Source organism: Sciurus vulgaris, assembly GCF_902686455.1.
Source record: "Sciurus vulgaris genome assembly, chromosome: 16".
Classification (NCBI taxonomy): Eukaryota; Metazoa; Chordata; class Mammalia; order Rodentia; family Sciuridae; genus Sciurus; species Sciurus vulgaris.
The window spans coordinates 23,405,116-23,427,568 of record NC_136477.1 but is presented as its reverse complement, the minus strand read 5'-3'; the positions used below and the strand labels follow the sequence as shown (position 1 = coordinate 23,427,568).

The 22,453-nt window shown below is 37.8% G+C and overlaps 1 protein-coding gene across 2 annotated transcripts in view; it reads left to right on the top strand.

Annotated features, from left to right (window-relative positions):
• Positions 1 to 9,383: 9,383 nt before the first annotated feature.
• NKTR (natural killer cell triggering receptor) overlaps positions 9,384 to 22,453 on the top strand; it is a 46,412-nt gene continuing 33,342 nt past the window's right edge. For both annotated transcript variants that reach the window (XM_079114113.1, XM_079114112.1), the window contains exons 1-2: positions 9,384 to 9,529; positions 9,694 to 9,771. In XM_079114113.1, the coding sequence (XP_078970239.1) occupies positions 9,714 to 9,771 (58 nt within the window). In that variant the 5' untranslated portion in view covers positions 9,384 to 9,529; positions 9,694 to 9,713. The remainder of the gene's footprint in view (positions 9,530 to 9,693; positions 9,772 to 22,453) is intronic.

The window sequence follows — 22,453 nt, the reverse complement described above, 5'->3', positions numbered from 1 at the left end:
ATTTTGTAGGAATTATCTGATACTGGCTGCAGCCCATGGGATGGGCCAAGGTCTGTGACAAAGCACCAGAGGCTCCTCTGCAGGAGATTGAGCTTTCAGCAAGTCAGTGTGGCCTACAGCAGTTAACTGCAGCTTCTGACATGGGAAGGGAAACAGTCTTGAAGACAAAATTCAGCTATCCCTCAAAGCAGCCACCATCCCACTAAAAGGGCCTAGGAACCAAAATGGCTGTAGAAAATTTTTAAAACAAACAATGATCTATATTAATCAGACTATATTAATCACTCTCCCTTCTCAGAGAAACTACTTCAAGACTAGAGCCTCCACTCAACCTATCTGAACCCTTCTCTCTAACTCACATTTTTAAGCTGATTGATCTCTCAATAGTCCAGAAGTGAGTCTGTTCTCTAGGGATTCCATCCCAAATCTGTCTTGTAAGATTTGCAACAGCAGTGACTTGTCATTATCATACTCCTAGGACAAAGATATCAGTTAAAGCAGATAATTTGAGGTTGGGTTATGTTCCACAGAATGTTAGGCTAGTTTTCCACTTCATGAGGTCTCTTGACATCCCAGTTTGACCTCTGGAGACTCTTAGTAATGATATGACTAGCAAGGAAATGATGTTAAGTGCTATCTCATGTGCTCTTGAAACTTTGCAATAAACCTCCATTAGTGGAGATGATCAGAGTGTATTAAGTTGAATACATAGTATCTTCATCTTATTGTTACTCTACAACTTAAATAGAACTGAACCCAGGGGTGCTCTACAACTGACTCCCCACCCCTTTTTATATTTTGAGACAGTCTCACTAAGCTGCACAGGCTGGCCTTCAACTTGAGATCTTTCTGCCTCAGTCTCCCAAATCACTGGAATTACAGACATGTGCCACCTCATAATGTTTTAAAATCTATTCCCCTTTTTTTTCTCTTCTTCGTCTTTGTACTGGAGATTGAACCCAGGGCGCTTACCCACTAACCCACATCCCCAGCCCTTTTTTAAATTTTATTTTGAGACAGTCTCTCTAAATTGCTTAGGGCCTCACTAAGTTGCTGAGACTGGCTTTGAACTTGCAATCCTCCTGCCTCAGCCTCCTGAGTTGATAGGATTATAGGTATGCACTACTGTGCCTGGCAAATCTAGTTTAATAAAAACAATTTTCAGAAGTTAATCTGTCATCTATGTTTTCAAAGTCCCAAAGATTCCTCCAAAATCTAAATATTCTCTTGAGTTACAGGATCTTTTTCCTTTCTAAACCCAAGGGAAGGTTGTTTTCATCTCTGTGCTGTTAAATTAAAAAAAATTTATTGATCGATTAGAATATGCTGAGATTACTGCAGTGAGGAAGCCAGATAGTGTCCCTGCACTCATGGAACCTTTATGCTTCCTGTGGGAATGCAGACAATGAAGGATAAATAAGAACAGCTTTATTATGTAGAGAATTACAACAGGGTAATGTGCTAAGGACTGTTTGCTGGCTACTTTAGATTATGAAACACAGATGACCTGAAGAGGTTAAAACTGCAGCTGAGATATAAACATGGAAACTGACACATGATCTTCAAAGGAAACAGCAGAGTCAAGAGCTAAACAAAGATCCTTCATTTTTTTTTCTTGCCATGTAAAGTCTATTTATAGAGCAGTAATCTATGTGTTCATTGATTCCAGTATAAGGCAAGTCCTCATTTGACAAGGCACTGTGTAGGGCTCTACAGTGAGGAAAATAGAGGTGGAGGGACACTGGGCACTGCCTTGGTGAACCCCTAGACCTGGCAAGATAGAAAAGACCCACACCCTGGCAGGGTTAGAGAAATTGCCTAGATGTTGAAATTGCAAGGAATTCCATGTGGAAATTACCAAGTGCTTTTTGTATGTCAGAAAAACCTATGATCTTCAATTCCTGAGCACTTCCTTATTTGCAAACAAAAAACTGACTTGTCAGATGTAGCGGAAGCAATCATCTCACTCTCATTCCTTGAACTTTCTTCCAACTTCATTGAACATTCCTTCACCTGTGCTCCAGCTGATTCCCAACTGTCTGCTTCTGTGTCTCTATTCCTGAGGGTTATTTCCTGAAATTGGAAGCCTGCCTTTGAACAACCAGGGGATTATCACTCCTTGGAGCTGCTCTCCAGGAACAACTCTCAGGAGATAGTGTATCCCTTGCCTCTCTGGTGGGATAATTCCTTTGTACTGGTTGCCTGAATGCCTCAGCAAGATGAAGGTCCAATCTCCCACTGTGCTAGCTGGCTTAACATCATACACTATTGGTTATCTTCTTTGTTTTACTTCCCTGCTCCCTGAACGTACTTTTGTAGGATCACTTCCTGTCCTAGTCCCCTTGGGCTGCTATTACAAAATGTCATAGACTGGATAGTTTATAAATAACCAAAATCTATTTCTCACAGATCTGGAGGGTAGGAAGTTCAAGATCAAGATCCCAGAAAATTTGATGTCTGGTGAGAGCCTATTTCCTGGGTCAAGACGGCCCTCTTTTCACTGTAACCTCACATGGGAAAGGGGTCTCTTTCAGTCTTCTTTTATTAAGGATTCTAATCCCATCCATGAGGTCTCCAATCTCATGATCTAATCACCTCCCAAAGGCCCTGTCTCCTAAAAACATCACTTTGGAGGTTAGAATTTCAACATATGTATGAATTTTGGAGGACACAAACATTCAGCACTTCCTAAATAAACAATTAGCACACAAATCACTGTCTCAAGAGTCTGCTTCTAGAGTGAAACAAAACCAAGATCTAGTTGTCTAATGCCACATTCCTGGTGGGTAGACAAAGATGGACTGGCACAGCCGACATGGCTTCCAATGTCATTGGAGCACTTGAACAATTTTTACCCAAACCCAATCTACTTGCAAAGGCTTGTGTCCAGGAAAAGTGTCCGAGTAAAGGATTCAAAGAGGAACTGAGGGGAAATGAAATCAGAAAACAAGTAGGGTCAAAATAAAATGAGTTAGGGTCCCATTTGACAAGAGGAATATGTTGCAGTAGGCTTTTTATTTTAATTTTATGGGATCCCTGCTCCCTCCTAAAAAGGATGAAGCAGCACATTATTGTAAAAATCAACTATGTCTTAAAACAAGTTAATGGCAAAAAGGTCACTAACCTAAAAGTCCAAAGGATGAGTGTAGTATTCTTAATTGAAGTAGCTTTTTAGTTCACAGCCATTGCCTCAGAGACCATCTCATTCTGCCACACCTCCATGCCTTCTCCTTGTTACTGGCTCCACCCTAAGCTGTAGGTATTTGCTCATTCCCACATCTGCTCATTCCCTTGGCCACCAAGACTGATAAAGAGATGGGCATATGGACCTTATCAAGTCAATCAGAAGCTTTCGCTAGGATTTTTCTCATTGCATCTGGCAGAAAAAATGCTTTCCCCTGAGATTGCTAGGTTATAAAGCTATATCCCTGAAGATGACATGCCAATATTCCCTGCTATCCATGCAGAAAGAACATCTGACTTTGATCAACACCACAAGGATATTATCCTATCAAAGTGCACACTTTCCTGTACCCCATGAAATAATATCAACAGGAAAAAAATTCAAGGACTTATATTTTCAAAATTTCAATATATATATATTTATATATATATAATTTCTCTATATATTATATATATATATAATTTCTATATTATCATTCTTTTGTATCAGGGATTGAACCCAGGGGCATTTAGCTACTAAGCCTAGGCCTTTTTTGTATTTTATTTAGAGACAGGGTCTCACAGAGTTGCTTAGGACCTTGCTAAATTGCTGAGGTTAGCTTTGTACTTGCCATTCTGCCTCAGCCTCTGGAGCCACTGGGATTACAGGCACGTGCCACCATGCCTCCCTATACATATATATTTAAAAATTGTTTTTTAGTTGGAGATGAACATGATACCTTTATTTTACTCATTTTTATGTGATGCTGAGGATAGAACCCAGTGCCTCACGTATGCTAACCAAGTGCTCTATCACTGAGCCACAAACACAGCCCAATATACCCATATTTTTTAATTAAATTCTGGTACTGTTTTTATGCCATGGGTCCCTAAGGTCACCTCGAGGATTGATGGTTCACTAGAGGGATTCACAGAACTCAGTATATGGTCTTAGCTATAATAGATTACAAAAAGAGGACACAACGTAAAACAAAGGGAAAAGGCATGGGGCAAGGTCAGAGGAAATCAGGTGCAAGCTTCTAAGAGTCCTCTCCCAGTGGAGGAATATAAGATGTGTAATTCCTGCAGTAATGCATTGTGATAACATATGTGAAATGTTGTCTACCAGGAAGTTCATTAAAGACACAGTGCCAATGTTTTTATTGGGGGCAGGCTGTGTATGCATTCTCTACTTAGCACATACCAAAATTCCAGACTCCCAGAAGGAAAGCAGGTATTCAGCCTAAACCATATCGTTTGCACAAATAATTTATGCATAGGGAGAGTTTTATATGAGTGGAGTATTTACCATTCAAGTTCTCAGACTCCAGTCAAAGGCTAACCTTGGGATTAGGCCTTTCAGAAGATTCTAATCTCAGGTCAATTATGTACATTAATAGAGTTTTTCTGTGCAATCCTTTTTAAGGCCTAGGATAGTTTTTTTTAATTCTAAACTGCTATAAGAAAAAAGATATTATACAGGTATGTTCTCATTTTATTCCTATTCTCTCCTTTTATTCTTCTCCTTTCTCCCTCTCCCAGGTTATAAACAAGTAAAAGTTACTTTTGGGGGAGAGAGATTGGAGCAGGGATTCCTGATTGAGGCTGAATAATGTATTACAGAGGATATAATGAAGGGTGCATTCAGTGTTAAGAGGGAAAAAAAACAAAACCCAAAACTGATAACCGATACACCATATATTGGGTTAACTATAACTTTTTAAATGCTAATCTGGAATTATAGGAATATATTTTTGATGTATTTTGAGTCATATTTCTGAGCTAAGACCAATTAGGTCATGAACATTTTTAGGCTTTAAATATGACCAAACTTGACTTCCTACTATTTTACTTGAATTTTAAATTCATGTTTATAATGAGATTGGTCTGTAACTTTCTTGTGTTGACTTTGGTCTTGAAATCACAAAATAAGTTTCGCAGCTCTCTTCCTATCTTCTGAAATACTTTGAAGGAGAAAAGGATTAATATTATTCCTTGAAGGTCTGATAAAACTTATCTACAAAATAATCTGGGCCTGTCTTTTGTTGAGGAGGCTATATCTATCCTTATTGTTTTTATTATGGGTAATTTCAAAGATATACAAAAATAGAGAGTTACGTTAAATAAATCCCCTTTCTTATCACCTGGAGGCAACAATTAAATTTTTGACACATTTATTTCACTCAATGTCCATTTTAAATTTTATTTTATTTTTTATTTTCTATTTTTTGGCACTAGAATTGAATCCAGGGGTGCTTAACCACTGAGCTACATCTCCAAACCTTTTTATTTTTTACTTTGAGACAGGGTCTCACTAAGTTGCTGAGGAACAACTGTCTTTATAGGACTCAATAATTTGCTGAGGTTGGCTTTGAACTTGCAATCTTCCTTCCTCAGTCTCCCAAGTCGCTAGGATTACAGGCTTGCACTACCATGCCTGGCTATTTTTTTTTTTTTTTTATGAAGTATTTTAAAGCAAATCCCAGACATCATGTTTTCACCCCTACATACTTCATTATGCATCTCTAAAAAAAACAAGGACATTTTCTTATACAACCAAAATTTTATTATGACATCTAACACATTAAACATATTTCCTTGGTCTTATTTCTAGAACACAATTAAATTTCCCATTTGCTTATCTCAAAATGTCTCCTACAGTTGTTTGGAGGAAAATCTGAGATTACTAGTTCAATTTCTTCAATGATTAATAATTTGTTCAGGTCTTTTCTTTCTCCTGAGTCAATTTTAGTCATTTCTACCTTTAGAAAATTATTTATTTCATCTATGTTTCACCATTAGCATTCCAGATTAATTTTCCTGAATTGTGAATTCATAATTAATGAATAATGAATTTGTAATTATTCCCCTTAAATTCCAACTGTTGATGTGATTTCTTACCTGAAAATTTCCACTACCAGGAGTTCTCCTCCATGGTAATTGTGGGCAAATAAAGACTGAGTTTGTAAATTCTTTGGATATCAATTTCTACCACTTTAGGGATGAGAGAGGTGTCGGTACTTTTGGTGGATTCCAGTCCAGGCCTGTCTTTCCCACCAGTTTCTTCATCTTAACCTCACACCAAATAACATACTTTACCTTCAAATCATCTAAAATCTTGTTTTTACTCACAGGGCAGAATTTAAAAAATCTGAGCAAGGCAGAACCTTAGATGAGATTTCATCTATTTATTTTGCAAATGAAGAAACTGAACTCTAGAGAGATCAAAGTCATTTGACCCAAGTCAAATAATCAATATTATCAATAGTAGGAAGAAGACCTTACTGGAGTGCTCAGAAAAGAATTAATTGCAAGAAGCTGGGGATGGTGGTGCATGCAACTCAGGAGGCTGATGTAGGAGGATCGCAAGTTCAAGGTCAGGTTCTGCAATTTGGCAAAATTTTCATCAATTTAGCGAGACCCTGTCTTAAAAAAAGCAGAGGGGTTGGAAAGGGTTAAGAGAGAGAGTGAGAGAAAGAAGGTTCAGGGTTCCAATATCCCCTTTAAGGATATGCTCCCAATGACCTAAGTCCCTTCCATTAGAAAGGCTCCACCACCTTGCAATAGCACCACAGGCTGACAATCAAGCCTTCAACACAGGACCTATGGGGACATTTAAGATCCAAATCATAACAACCACCAACTTCTTAAGCCTGAATTACAAATGTTAAATCCAAGAGACTGTTCCCCTAGTAAGATACTGGGCTTAAAACTGGCAGGCTCTAAGGATAGCACTTCTGTGATGGTGTAGAAGGGCCAAAGGTCTAACTGACATATAGAATGAGGGCAGAGATATCTTAAAAATTATTTAAGGGAATTTATTTTGAAATTTACTATAAAACTACAGTAATCAAAAACAGTGTGCCACTTTATTAGGATGGTGATGATCAAAACTCCCCCAAATAAGAAGTACTGGTGAGGATGTGGAGAAACTGGAACCCTATGCAGTGTTGATGGATTGTGAAACAGTGTAGCTGCTATGGAAAACTATGTCAGGTTCTCAAAAAAATTAAAAATAGATCTAGCACGTGCTGTGACAGGAGGATCACCAGTTCAAAGCTAGCCTCAGCAACTTAGGAAGGCCCTAAAGCAACTTAGAGAGACCCTGTCTCTAAATACAATATATAAAAAGGGCTGAAGATGTGGCTCAGTGGTTAAGTGCTCCTGGGTTCAATCCCTGGTGCCAAAAAATAAATAAATGAATAAAAATAGAATGAGCATAGGATCCAGCTATTCCAATTCTGGCACATACCTAAAATATTTGAAAGTAAGGGCTTGAAGAGATATTTCTACGCTCACGTCCATAGGAGCACTGCTCACAACAGCCGAACAAATAGAAGTAACCCAAGTATTGATCAATGCAGATAAACAAAAATGTGGTATATACATACAATAACCTCAAAACCCGGAGTTTTTACATGCAGCAACATAGATGAACACATTATGCTAAGTGAAATCAGCCAATCACAAAAGTTAAGTTCTGTATGATTCTACTCATTTGAGGTAATTACAGTAGTGAAATTTATACAGACAAAAAATAGAAGGGTGGTTGCAAGGAGCTGGGAGAGGGGGAGGTGTTTAATGGGTACAGAGCTTCAATTCTGCAAAACTGTGGGGATGGTTGCACACAAGTGAAGGTACTTAACGCCACTGAACTATACACTTAAAAATGGTTAAATTGGTAAACTTTCTATAATGCCTATTTTACAATTAAAAAAAATAATTTTACAAAAATAAAGTGGCACTATACACACATGGATCAATGAAGAGTCCAGAAATAGATACACCACAGGTCAAGGTAATTCAGTGTATAAATAAAAGAGTTTTCTTTTCTCGCGGTGCTGGGGATTGGATGCAGGGACGCTATGCCATTGCCCAGAGCTTTTTTATTGTTAGGCAGGGTCTCATGAAATTGCTGAGGCTGGCCTCGAACTTGCAATCCTCCTGCCCCAGCTTCCCGAGTAACAGGGATTACAAAAGATAACTTTTTCAACAAATGTATATCCCGAGTAACAGGGATTACAAAAGATAACTTTTTCAACAAATGTATATCCCTACAGGAAAATGTGAACTCCAATTCCTACCCGACACCATAAACGAAGGTTAATTCTAAAGGCTGGGGACGTGACTCAGTGGAAGAGTGCTTGCCTAGCATGCGTGTGGTACTGAGTTTGATCCCCAGCACCCAAGCAAAAAAATTCGAGCAGCGCACAGCGGTAATTCCAACCACTGGGAAGGATAAGGCAGGAGGATCGCAAGTAACAGGCCAGCCTTAGCAACTTGGCGAGGCACTAAGCAATTTAGTGTCGCCCTGTTTTAAAATTAAATGAAAAGGGTTGGGGATTAAGCGTCCCTGGGTTCAGGTTCCAGTAACTGGGGGTTGGGGGCGGTGGGTGGTGGTGGAGGCACCAGACTTAAACAAAAAGTAAAACTGAAATTTCCAGATGAAAAAAGGAGAAAATCTTCGCGAACTTGGGCTAGGCAGAGATTTCTGAGCACAGAAAGAGCAAACTAAGGGGGGCGGGGAAGGAACTTACTAGCTGATTTCAGCAAAGTTTTAAAAAGTCAAAATAATGGAAGGTCAAGACCCAGACTGGGAGAAAGTGTTCGCAACCATATCTCTAACAAAAGATTTATATCTGGAATATACACACGTCTACCTGATAAAACATTTGTGTTCAGAATACTTACACCCAAAAGTAAGAAGAAGAAATAGATTTTAAAATGGGCAAAAGACTGGAGATTGGTCACAAACGATGCAGAATGGTGAGTACACAAGCCAGAAACTAGAGGGCAGAAGAGAATGCATTCCACAGTCGAAAGGTCTTTAAAGTGGGATGGTCGGTCTAACAGTACCATATAATCATAACCACCACTCGCGAAAATAGAGAACAGGTCACAGCGTCACCTGCTTCATTAAACTTCATCGACTTTCTTCGCACATCCACAGAACTCGACCACGAGTAAGTCTCGCGATATTAGGGAAAACGCAGCAGCTTGCCAGAAAAGAGCGAGAAGCAGTAGAGGGCGCAGGCGCGTCCAAGCCTCCCAGATTGGGCGATTGGCTCCAAAGGGTGGGGCAGAAAGGATCCACGCAGACACAGGAGAGCAGAGCCCGCTAGAGCTTCACGAAGCGCTCCTGCCACGCCCATGTACAGAGCCGCCTCGGTCGCCGCGTACGGTTATCCACCCACTTCGAAGACTGTGATCTCGCGGTATTTGTTCCGATTCTCGCGGGGTTTAGCGTGGCACTGGGAGGCTGGCCCCGGGGAGGAGGCGGCGTTCCGTTAGTGGCGTTAGGGTCTGGCGGCGGCGGCAGTACTTTCTCCTTTGCTGACGCGGAGCGGTTCAGCCTGGAGCCGGCCAGGTGACGAGCCTATGGGCGCGCTCCTGGGAACTGGGAGGCCGGGGCGGGAGGGCCGATCTGGTCTCCCGCGCGGTCGCGACCGGCCGGCGCGAGGCGACCGTGGCGCGGCTCCGCCCTACCCCGCCCCGGAGCCCGCCCTGACTGCTCTCCTCCCCTCTCTCCAGCTCTCGCCGCCGCCGTCGCGATGGGGGCGCAGGACCGGCCGCAGTGCCACTTCGACATCGAGATCAACCGTGAGCCGGGTGAGCCGGAGACGGGAGAGCGCCGCCGCGGCCTGGCTGGCTTGCGAAAGGGGAGGGTCTGCCTCCCCAGCCCTCGCCCAGGCCTTTTGGGGAGCGGGGAGGCGCAATCAACTTTCCCTTTTCTCCTGCGAGAAAAATCAAAAGAGAGGAGCCTAGCGCGGGCGCAGCACCGGCCCCCTGCTCGAAGTTCAGGTCTCTTTCTCCCAAACCCCACGCCCCCTGCTCCTCCGGACCGAGTCCTACCCAGCCTGCCGCCAAAAATAGAAAATTTCCGCTTCCAAGTGACTCCTGGGGGCAAGCATTACCGATTCCGATTTTGGGTAGTTTGCTTTATACTCGGAAGTTTAGACTCTTTTTATTCTGTATTTCCTAATCACTATATATCATTAATTCGTTAACTCCTATTTCCCCTTAAAAATCATAAGCTAGAGTTTCTTGGTTCCTGGGAAGATGACTTAGGGATCATTTTCTGTGATAAACCAGCGGAATTGCAGCATGTATACACTTAGCATTAATATTTTTTGTCTCCAGGGATGCACCCATTCATTAGGTTTTTCTATTTTAAAGTATTTTCGTCTAAAAGGTAGTCGTTTTATTCTAAGTAGCAGAGCGTGCAGGGTTCTAAACCGTTTTCTTAGCTCTTTTTGGTATCTGTCAGGTTTCGATTGGAGGCATGTATACCATCGTTGTGCAACATCTTGTTCTGCACATTCTTATGAGACCCTGTTCCTGGCTCCATAGAGATAATAGCAGTGAATAAAAGAGGCTTTTTCTTTTGTAATTTGTATTCCGTTAGGGACAGAGACAGTAAATTAGGGTAAAAATAAGTGACTTGTAATAGGGGTACTATTTTAATAAGTTGGTAAGATAAGGCCATTTTGGGAAGATAACATTTAAACGGATGAGGAAGCAAGCCATCTGGATATCTTTAAGAAGAGCATTCCTTGGTAGAGGGAAACAGTGAACAGGCCCTGAGGAGTGTACTTGGCCTTTTAAAGGAATAGCAAGGAGCTTAGTGTGACTGGTGTATAGGAGGGAAGAGTTAGTAGAAAAAGACCTGTAGGAGCCAAGGAATAATCTTGGAAATTTGTTGCCCTACCCCTGCTAGGGATGGAATCCAGGGCCGCCTGCATGCTAGGCAAGAGCTCTACCACTGACCTACACCTGCAGCCCAATCTTCTCTTTCTCTTTTTAATATATTGAGCCCAGCAGGATCTTAATCCTTATTTATAGTGAATCCATGCTCCAGGTAATAGTGTTCTTTTTTTTTTTTTTTTTTTTTAAAGAATTAAAAAGCGCAGAACTCTGAATAGTAGAAGAAAAACAGAGCCTGTACCCATGCTAAGTATTTCTTAGTATATATTCACATTCTCAATTTGCAAATAACTGAAAAGTTTCCAGAATAGACTTGGTAGATGTTGAGTGAACCTTAGCCCTTGACATCCAAAATAATTCTGATAAAAGTAACTAGCAGAATGCTGAATCATATATAAAAGAAGGACCTGCTTACATTTTTCCAGGTTGAATCAGTTGAAAATTGGCAGTTTCATATGGTTCAATCTTTTATATACTATATTTCTCTAACACTATGTAGTATACTGTCTTAAGTAGTAGATACTTGATTTTACACAGGTTCTGGGGATTAAACCCAGGACACTTTGAGTTATATCCTCAGCCCTTTTTATTTATGTATTTTATTTTATTTATTTGTTTGAACCAGAGATTAAACCAAGGGCCTAACTTAAGTTGCTGAGGCTGGCTTTGAACTTGTGACCCTCCTGCTTCATCCTCTGGAGGCCTTGGGATTACAGGCATGAGCCATCAGTCTGGGCTATTTATTTTAGTTTTAAGATAAGGTCTCACTAAATTGTCCAGGCTGGCCTCATATTTGCAATCCTGCCTCAGAGTCTCCGGTTACTGAGATTACAGGTGTGCACCACTGTGTCTGGCTAATTTTTACACAGCTTTTAAGGATCACTTCAGTTGTATGTATGTAAATACAAAGTAATATCTTTAATTTAGTTTGACAGGCAAAGATCATTTAAGATGTTATACTGTTGCATTAAAGAGAGATCAAGAATATTGATAAAATGCGTTGAATATAGCAGTGTCTTCTTTTTCTTTTACCATCAGTACATAAATAACAAGCCACAAGTTAACTTTTGGATTATAAAGCCACTGAGGAAAATCTAAATTCTATAAGAGTTTTTCCTCTGTGAATCCAGTCAGGTGGTTCCTGTTTCAAATAATTACAGTACTGTTCATTTACAAATTTTTTCCTTAGTTTTTTTTTTTTTTTTTTTTTTCCCTCTCTTCCCTGGTACCAGAGGTTGACCCCAGGGGTGCTTAACCACTGAGTCACATTCCCCCGCCCCCTTTTAAATTTTTTTATTTTGAAACAGGGTCTAAGTTGCACTGGGCCTCACTAAATTGCTGAGGCTGGCTTTGAACTTTTTGCTCCTGTCTCATCCTCCAGAGCTTCTGGAATTACAGGTGTTCCCTACCACACCCAGCTTTAGTGTTTTAACTATGATTCTGATTTCTTTATAGGAGTATTCTTCTTGAGTGAGTTTTAGTAGTTAGTGGCTTTTAAGAAATTGGTGCATTTTATCTAAGTTGTTGAATTTATGTCCATAGAGTGGTTCACCATAGCTCTACTGATATCTCCTTTTTCATTCTTGATATTGATAATTTGTGTCTGTTGTATTTTTTTCCTTGTTAGTTTGTGTAGAAGCTTATCAGTTTTATTTTCAGATTTTGGTCTTAAATTTTTTGTCTATTTTGTTTTTGATTTCATCAATTTCTGTTTTTATAATTTCCTTTCTAATTCTTGCTTTGATTTATTTTGCTTTTTTCTAGTTTAAGTGAAAACTTAGATCATTGACTTGATACCTTGTATTTTTAATGTAAACTTTTGATTATATAATTATAGAGGAAAATTTAGATGCATCCCACAAATTTTGATAATGCTCCTCACTTTCAGTTTAAAATATTTCTAATTCTCTTTGAGACTTTGTCTTTGATCTATGAATTATAAAGAAGCCTTTGAATTTCTTTTCTTTTCTTTTTTTTTTCTGTTTTGGTACTGGAGATTAAACCCAGGGGTGCTCTACCACCTAGCTACCTCCCCAGCTTGTATTTAATTTAGACATCATCTTACTAAGTTGCTCAGGCCAGCCTTAAACTTGTGGTGCCTCAGCTTCCCAAGTCACTGAGATTATAGGTGTCTACCATAATGCCCAGCAAGGGTCATTTCTTTAAAGGACTTTGACTTTGGAATTATTTTCTTTATATAGGTCTGAGAGTAATTTCATAATTCCCTGGCAGTCTATTAAAATAGATAAAAATGGGAATACAGTTGAATACAGTTTTTACTTAACTAAGATTCACAGACTCAAACTGTGCCCTTAGTAAACATTGTGAAGTATTTGGAAATGATGCCAAGAAATTGGTTTTAAGAGGTAATGCAGTAGTCAGAAATGTTTTAGTATTAACTACTTGTGTTTGACCTTGGTCAAGCCAGTTAACCTCCTTGTAAAATGGAAGTATTAGACTTTTATCTTCATGTGATTCTAAAGATAGCAGTGGGGTAGTTTACAATTATCCTCCAGTCTTTAGATTCACATTCAAAATAGTTCAGACTTTGAAAGAGGCATATAGGATTTGATTTGTACCAAGGGAACAAGAGAAATGCATTTCCCAGCTCAAACTTACCCTGGGTTATAAGTTTGTGAATAGTGACTTGATGTCATGGCCTGCACTATTAAATTTAAATGATCTCCCACTGTTCTATATGCTCATGAGTTAAATAGGATTTCTGTGTAATAGTAGTGCTTATATAATTAGGTTGTTGAGAAGTTCTTAAATAATAGCTACTATCTTATATATTGAGGTTTTTTTGTAACATGAATTTAATGGGATGGATTAACTAGGGAGCACAATTTAATTAGATGGATTACTGTTTGCTGTAACACAGTCAGATAACCATATGGGAAACTAATGGCATGAGAGGAGAAGGGCAGTTGGACGGAACTGCTACTGTGATTCATTCTTGCCCTGACAGTGATTTGAAGGCCACTATGCTAAATGACAGTGCTGGGAAAGAAGGCAGACACAAGTGAGATGCAGTCAATTGTAGAGGTGTTCAGATTTTATAACATACTCTTATAACTAAAAACGTGCCGCCTTTTTTACTGATATTCCTAATGAGAAATAATTCTTCCTGTTACTTGAAATTCCCTTGTCTTCCCCAACTCCCATTTTCCCATGGATACAATTAATTTTACATATGATTTTTGATGATGCACTATTTCTTAAAATTCTGATTTCATGTTCTTACAGAGCAACTACATTTGTAAAGTACCTAAGCACAGTATCTGACTTTTTTTTCCCCAAAGTTGTTTTAATTATTTCATATGTACTGAGTCAGTAAGGGACTTTTGTATTACGGTATTATGCAGACAGACCCTTGTTGATTAAGCTATTTCTTCACATTGAGAAGAGGCATCTTTTAGGTTTCTGCAAGCAAGAGAGAATTTTTAAATTTTTTATTTTTTTAAGAATTTGATTGTAGAATCCTAGTAATGACACCAGATTTGATGAGATGGGTCCTGAAGGCAAACACATTAGGTTTTTATTGGAATTTTGAAATGGGAAAGTTTACTTCTTAATGCCTTCCTTTTTCTTTCCCCTCTTTCAAGACTCCAGGTGAAATGTATAGTCAAAGATTTCTCTCCATTTCTACCTTTAATATAAAATGACTGGCTTTGGGCTGGGGTTGTGGCTCAGTGGTAGAGTGCTTGCCTAGCATTTGTGAGGCCCTGGGTTCGATCCTCAGCACCACCTTAAAAATAAAGTTGTTATGTCTATCTACAACTAAAAATATTTTTATAAATTACTGACTTTTCCTTATTTGACTCCCTGTGCTTTTATTTTTTGACAAAGATTGGTGTTCATCTGACAGGGTTGTTGCAAAGGGAATTATGGCTTTAGTGACAAAAACTTTCAAATATGGTTCTTATAGGATCTGTACATCATTTTGAGTTTGAGGAGAATGAAAACCAGGGTTAGTCTTGGTTCTGGAGAGTCTTAAAGCATTCCAGAGTGTGTATAGTTCAGCCTGAATTCTTGGTAGGTTGCAGTACTTAATGTGGATGGTCAAGTGTTTAGCAAATACTTACCTAATAAAAGCAGATTGGAGCTAAAAAGATTTCTTTAAATAGGCAGAAGGAGATCAGGCTAGAGGGGGCAAGACTTATTACTGACAGTTATCTAGATCTGAGGAATGCTTTCAAAATAATGTCAAAAATTGCTTTCAAAACCCCTACCTATGAATGCCTTCCTGTGTAAGCCTCGCTATATATAGAGACTGTAACTTTAAGATCGTATCTTAAAGTTCAAGATTCATTGCTATAGAATGAAATCTCAAATTCTACTTCCACCCCTTAACTACGTACACGTGCAGAACTGAAACCTGATTCATAATTAAGTAGTGTTTATAATCAAACATAAGTAAATTAGGCTTCATATAATCACTTTTACTGGCTGTGTAGACTACTGTCATAGGAAGGTACCTGCAGAATACGGTTGGTTGCTAACATGAAGACTAAATAACAATGACTTAAGATGAAAGATTTACTTTTTTCTCATGTGGCAGTCACTCAGCAGATCAGGGTTGTTGATGTCACAGACCCAGACTCTTTTTTTGTCTTGTTTATCCATCAATCTTGAAATGAAATAGATAGGTGGTGTTCTTAGTAGAAGATTTCAAGATGGATAAATACAAAAGAAATGATGGAATCAGAAGAATCATTTTGCAAACCCAAGTGTAATCATTAGTTCAGAAAAGGATCATCAGTGACCATGCCATTTGGTGAAAAGTTGTTTGGAATGTAACATGCACATAGGTTGAAAGTATTATCCCTCAGAGTAAAAAGGGGTTTAAAAAGGGTGAAAGTACCTTTACAACTACTATTTGGCTTTTTTTTTTTTTGGTGCTGGGGATTGAACCCAGGGCCTTGTGCATCCGAGGCAAGCACTCTACCAAATGAGCTATTTCCCCAGCCCAACTTGGCTAATATTTTAACATCATGTAACGGATCAGACTGATTTGTACTTTCCTGATAGGGTACAAAAAATAGATGGAGATGGGGACTATTTTAGATTAAAAGAATCCACAGCAAATAAATCAAATTAAAATGTAATACTTGATTAGATTCCTGGATTTTAAAAGTAGATGTATATTTATCATTGAAAAAAGCAGGGTTGAGGTGGTGACTGGTGGTAGAGTGCTTGCCAGTATAAATAAAGCCCTTGGTTTGATCCCTAGCACCTTTAAAAAAAAAAAAATATATATATATATATATATTTATATATATATATCACACATGTTTATTTTTATTATTTTATATTTATTATTTCCTCTTTTATATATTTTTATATATAAAAATAAAAAAAACCTTAGAAGGAACTCAGAAGCTAATCAAGTGAGGATTGGTTGAGAATTCAGTACAGCCAAGCAATAAAATTCATTTCATTCAGCCATTAAAAAAAGAGTGAGAAAGTTAAAGCAAAAAGAAAACAAAAAAGATATAAAGGCCATTGTAGAGGTAGTTGGGTAGATCTGAATGTGGACTACAGTGAGTTTTTTCCCATAGCAATGAATTCTCTAGTCCTCTAACACCAACAGTTCAATTTAATTCTGACAACTCTCTACCTAGAGTTAAAAAGACTCAGTCCCGCAAGACTTCAGATGACAGTCACAAGTTCTGGGCCACACACATTTTGTAGCCAACTAACTGTAAATTGAGTATCCTTAATAACCCTCTATTTGATAATTTGCCTGAGCAGGTCACTACTCAGCTCACTCAAACAACCAAATATATTTGTTACTTGCATGACTCAAAACAATCAAATAGGAGAAGATACCTAAGGTGAAGCCTAGGGGTAGGGAGTGTGTCGACCTTTTATGCCTTCTCTTTGACCTCACTGTGCTTACCAAACAGAAAACTCTGCAAACTCTTATTTAGGTGTTTTAATGGAGGTTTCATTATATAAGTATGATCAGTCAGTTATTAATTAATCTTGAGCTTGGGAGACTGAGGCAGGAGGATCGAAAGTTCAAAGCCAGCCTCAGAAACATCAAGGTGCTAAGAAATTCAGTGAGACCTATCTCTAAATAAAATACAAAATAGTGTTAGGGTGTGGCTTAGTGGAGAAGCTCTGAGTTCATCCCCAGTACCCCCCCCCCAAAAAAAAGGTTGAAAAGGAAGGAAATTGCATGTTAATTTTTTTCAGAAACCTTCAGAATCATTTTGTCAAATTCCTCCAGAAATTTCATTAGTATTTTTGTAGGTTGTGATTAAATTAAAATGAATTACTTTAGGGAGATTTTGCCACATTTGCAATTTTGAGTTTTCTTGTCCAAAAACAAGGTACTTCTCTCTCTCTTTTTTTTTTCCTTTCTCTTTAAAAAATTTTTTTTAAAGTTGTCGATGGACCTTTATTTATTTCTTTTTATGTGATGCTGAGGATCGAACCCAGTGCCTCACATATGCCAGGCAAATGATCTACCACTGAGCCACAATCCCAGTCCCAATGTATTTCTCTTTTTTTATTCACATTGCCTTTAATGCTTCTCAGTTGTGTAATTTTGTCCTGCATTCTTATGTAACTAGTTATAATGTTTTTTGTGGCTATAGAGAATGTGATTTTTTAGTCTATTAGTTTTTCAATTAGTTCTTGTTGGTCATAGGATAAATAACAATTTCATTGTCTCTGTTAATATTTCAAATGGTTCTTTTGAGTTTTCCAAGTTTACGTTAATGTTCTTCAAATAATGACACAATGCTTTTTAATTTGTGTGTCTCTCAGATTGTTCTCTCGTTTGTTTATGTTGGCTAGGATTTCTAGAACATTAAATAATAACATGCTAACAGTGTTCTATTTTTAAATTTTTTTTTAGTTGTAAGTGGACACGATACCTTTATTTTATTTATTTTATGTGGTGCTGAGGATGGAACCCATTGCCTCACACATGCTAGGGAAGTGCTCAACCACTGAGCAATGACTCCAGCCTCCAAGCATGTGTTCTTAATTTCAGTAGAATTAATGCTAAACTAATATTTCACCAATAAATATAATGTTGGTTGTTGATTTGAAGAGTATCTGAGAATGTGTCAAGGAATGAATGCTGAATTTCATCAAATTCTCTTTTTGTTTTTATCATAAGATTTTATAAGATTTTTCCTTCACTTCAGTTAATAGATTTCCTAATACTGGATGGTATCTCTTAAAATGAGATTAATATTTAGAGGGTTTTATACTTTATTTTGGTACTGGGGATTGATCCCAGGGACTCTTACCACTGAGCTTTTTATTTTTTTTATTTTGAGATGGTCTTGCTATGGTGTTTAGAGCCTCACTAAGTTGCTAAGGCTGGCATTGAACTTGTGATCCTCCTGCCTTAGCCACCCAAGTCTTAATTTGTTTTGTATTGTCTTTGGTTTTAGTTCTTATTTTGTTTCATAAAATTTGTTAAACCTTCTACCTTTTTCTGTGCTCTGAAACTTTAGTGTTTCTTGGAGATTAAAAATAGTTCACTGATACCTGAACTTATTTAACAGCACTCCTTTGAATAACTACTTATAGCATTCTAATTTCTTTTTCAGGTCTGTTTTATAGTCTGTATTGGTATGGAGTTATAATCTGTGCTTTCTTATAATTCTTTATCAAAATTTTGGTATTTATCTTCTTATCTTCTTGGGTGATTAAATTTATCTTTAGTCTCACTTGCCAATGAGGATATTTTGGGCTTCTCGCACTGACTGGGACAAAGCAGTGGTATTTACTTTCTCCTGAAATCTGGCAGCTCTAACATCTATTCTTATTCCCTGACATCCTGGATCTTTTATTCTCTCATCTGCACCAGTATCCTTGTTAGCTAACTACATGAACCAGTAACTTTTGAGTTTTTGTACTGTCTGCAAAATACTTTAAAGTTGGTGTTGATTGGCATGTCATGAAAAAGGTTTACTGTAGTTAAATAATTACAGAGCTATTTTGGTCTTCTCTTACCTACCTTATTTCTTGTTCTCTTATTTCCTTCATTTTATATATTTTACTATAGGTTGGTGCCCCTTCTGTCATAGAAGTTGGAAAAATGTATAATACATTTTTAGTTCTACAGGTAATTACTTGTCTAAGTATTGTAATCTCTGTTTCCTCTGTCATCTTCAGCCTTTGCTGCCTTTTGAACTCCCACTATGAAGTATAAGATGGATTTTCTCAACTACCCCCCCTTGTTTTGTATTGATACAGTGATTCCTTACTGCCTCTTTCCAATTTAACTTATTTTTATATTACAGACATAACAGATTTTTCATGATATATTGTTAAGTAAAAAAATAGGGTTCATCACATATGCACCACTAAATCAACTTTTTTTAAAAAATAAGAAAAATAAAAATAATACTTTCAGTTGTATGAAAAGATACAGGAGAAATACACATGAAATTAGTGAAAGCAAATACTTGTTTATGGGAATGGCAACAACACTTCTCATTCTATATCCGTTTGGACTGTTCGATATTGATTGATTGCACTGGGGATTAAACCCACTGAGTCACATTCTTGCCCCCCCCCATTTTCTTTAAAGGTTGAGGGGTTTTTTGTAGTTGTAGATGGACAATATGCCTCTATTTTATTTATTTATTTTTATGTGGTGCTGAGGATTGAATCTAGGGCTTCGCACTTGATAGGCAAGCACTCTACCACTGAGCTTCAACCCCAGCCCCTCATTGGCCCCTTTTAAAAATTTTTTTGAGGTGGGGTTTCGCTAAGTTGCTTAGGGCCTTGTTAAGTTGATGAAACTGACTTTGAACTTGGGATCCTCCTGCCTCAGCCTCCCAAGCCTCTGGAATTACAGGTGTGCACCTCAGCGCCCAGCTAACCTGTTTGATTTTTGAATTATAAGAATATTATCTGTTCAAAAGGAGGAAAGAATATTTTTAGAAAGAATAAAAATAGCTAATTTTAAACACTGTATGTTTGTTTCCTAATACCTATAATATCTCCTTTATTTTATAACAATTTTCAGTTATTTAGGTTTAATTTGGTATTACAGTAAATTGAGTGCCCAGTGCTACACTTGTCCTACTCTTTCTTATTCATTAATTCTTTGACTCATCTCAAAGTTACATATTCAAATATACTCTTAGAGATAAAATCTAATTATTTTATTTCCTTTCCTATGTATTAAATTATTGGTTCATAGCATATTATTCCTTCAAAGATGGCCAATAGTGCTCTGTTGTCTCCAGCTTCTAATGTGAAGCATCTGAAACTGGCCTTACATCTTTTTCTTTGCAAAACAACATGATTCTACTGTCTGGATGCTAGGATTCTTTCCTTTATATCTCTGTAAATAAATAGCTTTATTAAGCTTTGTCTTGTTGTTGCTCCACTTGTAATAACTTTTTCCTGGTAGACAGGAAATATACAAATCTTTTTGATCTGTATATTTAAGTATTCCTTCATTTGTGAAAGTTTATTTTATCAATCTCTGCCCTTGGATAATTCTGTTTCAAGTGTTATTTTTCAAATGGCACTAATTCTGTACTAGGCACTTTAAACCATTGGGGATTCAGTGGGAGTAAAACAAATAGTTTTATCATTACACACATCAGTCAGGCATAAGTTATATATACAGGTGTCTCTTGCTATCTTGGTTCAAGGACCCCCACCAAATAACAAAATCCCTCAAGTCCCTTAATGATAAGGGGAAAAAAGTCTATACATGTGCAGTACCAGATGCATTTTTAAAAATGTATTTTCCATCCATGGTTGAATCTGTGGATGCAGAAGGAGGACTTACTGTAAGGAAATTTTGTTCATCCCACTGATGGCTTGCCGTGTTTTGTAGCAACTATTTCTGTTCGTCATTCCTAGCTAAAATGTGAGCTCCTTGGAATTTGGCAACTGGACTTCGTGAGATTTGCAGAATTATTTGATTAACTGACTCGATTTTATTGAAATACTGCTCCTGTTTCTTAAATTCTTCCTGTATTTTGCTCTTTGCCTAGTCAGTATGATCTTTTCCTACTTTTGCTCTTATCATCCCTTGTTTGTAGTTGGTCAATGTGCTTTTCTTGCCTTATATAGTGTGTAATGTCCTACAATATGTTTTCTTTTTTTTGGGGGGGGGGATATCAATTTATTTAATAATTTGAAATAGTCTTGCATATCTTCAGCCCATCAAAATATTTATTACATAATTCTCTGATAAAAATATGAGAGATGTACCTCAGATTGTAGAAAAGCGAGCAACATCTGTTAACATAGAGTAAGAGCAGTATAGGCTCAGTTTGTAAAGCTGCATATGAGCCTTGGCTTTATCACTAAGCCAAATGATGTAACTACTACAATATGTTTTCTAAACAATGCTTGCTTTTCTAGTGTTGATTGACTAGAAAAGAATAATGAAAGGTGATGTTTGGTTTTACTTGGTCTGTGTACTTGCTGATTTTATTCCTGACACCTAGTGGCTGAATCAGGATTTACAACCTGACATAGATCTTGGTTTTTCCTGTGTTGCTTTAAGGATCTGCATTTTGGCAGTGTATTGTTGTTGTTGTTTGTTTGTTTTTAAATTTAAAAATTGTGTTCAAAGCATTCAGAATGTCAACAAAACAGTGAAAACTTTTTTTTTCAATTATAGAATGGTATTCATTTAACAAAACAACACTATAAGCTGTATCAAAGACCCCTGAAGATGAAAAGGCTTCCCTTTGAATGAAACTGGAGAATATCATGCTAAGCAAAATAAGCCAATCCCTAAAAACCAAAAGCCAAATGTTTTCTCTGATATGTGGGTGCTAATTCACAATGCGGTGGGGGGTACTGGAGAAGAATAGAGTTACTTTAGGTAGAGGGGAATGAAGGGAGGGGAGGGGGCTTGGGGGTAGGAAGGATAGTAGAGTGAATCAGACATTATTACCCCTGTACATATATAACTATATGACCTGTGGGATTCTACATCATGTATAACTGTAAGAATGAGAAATTACACTCCATTATGTATGATGTATCAAAGTGCATTCTACTGTCATCTATAACTAATTAAAACAAAAAATTAAAAAGAAAAAAAGCAAAAAGCTTCCCATATACAATTTGTTCTAAGCACCAACAACAACCTGCTTTAAATTTCCATGCCAATTCTTAACCCCCATATTGTGTCAGATAAGGTTAGTGCCTACTGAAAATACTACTGGGAAGCTGGGTATGGTGGCGCACGCCTATAATCCTAGTGACCAGGGAGTCTAATGCAGGAGGATTACAAATTCAAGACCAGCCTCAGCAACTTAGCATGACCCTGTTTCAAAATGAAAAATAAAAAGGGCCGGGGATGTACCTCAGTGGTAGAACATCCCCGGGTTCAATCCCCAGAAACAAAAGAAAAAATACCACCAGGACAGGACTGTTTAAAGACATGCTCTGCAGTGTGTATATATAAAAGGACACTATACAGTTTTAAAACAAATCTTACATAGCCCTCCATTTTAATTTTTTTCTTTAAAACCAGTGAGTTGTATATAGGGGTTAAATGCTTTATAGACAAGGAAAAAACTGCACTAGAACCAACTTACTCATCTTCCTCCCCATGCTCTTCATCTTCCTTGTCTTA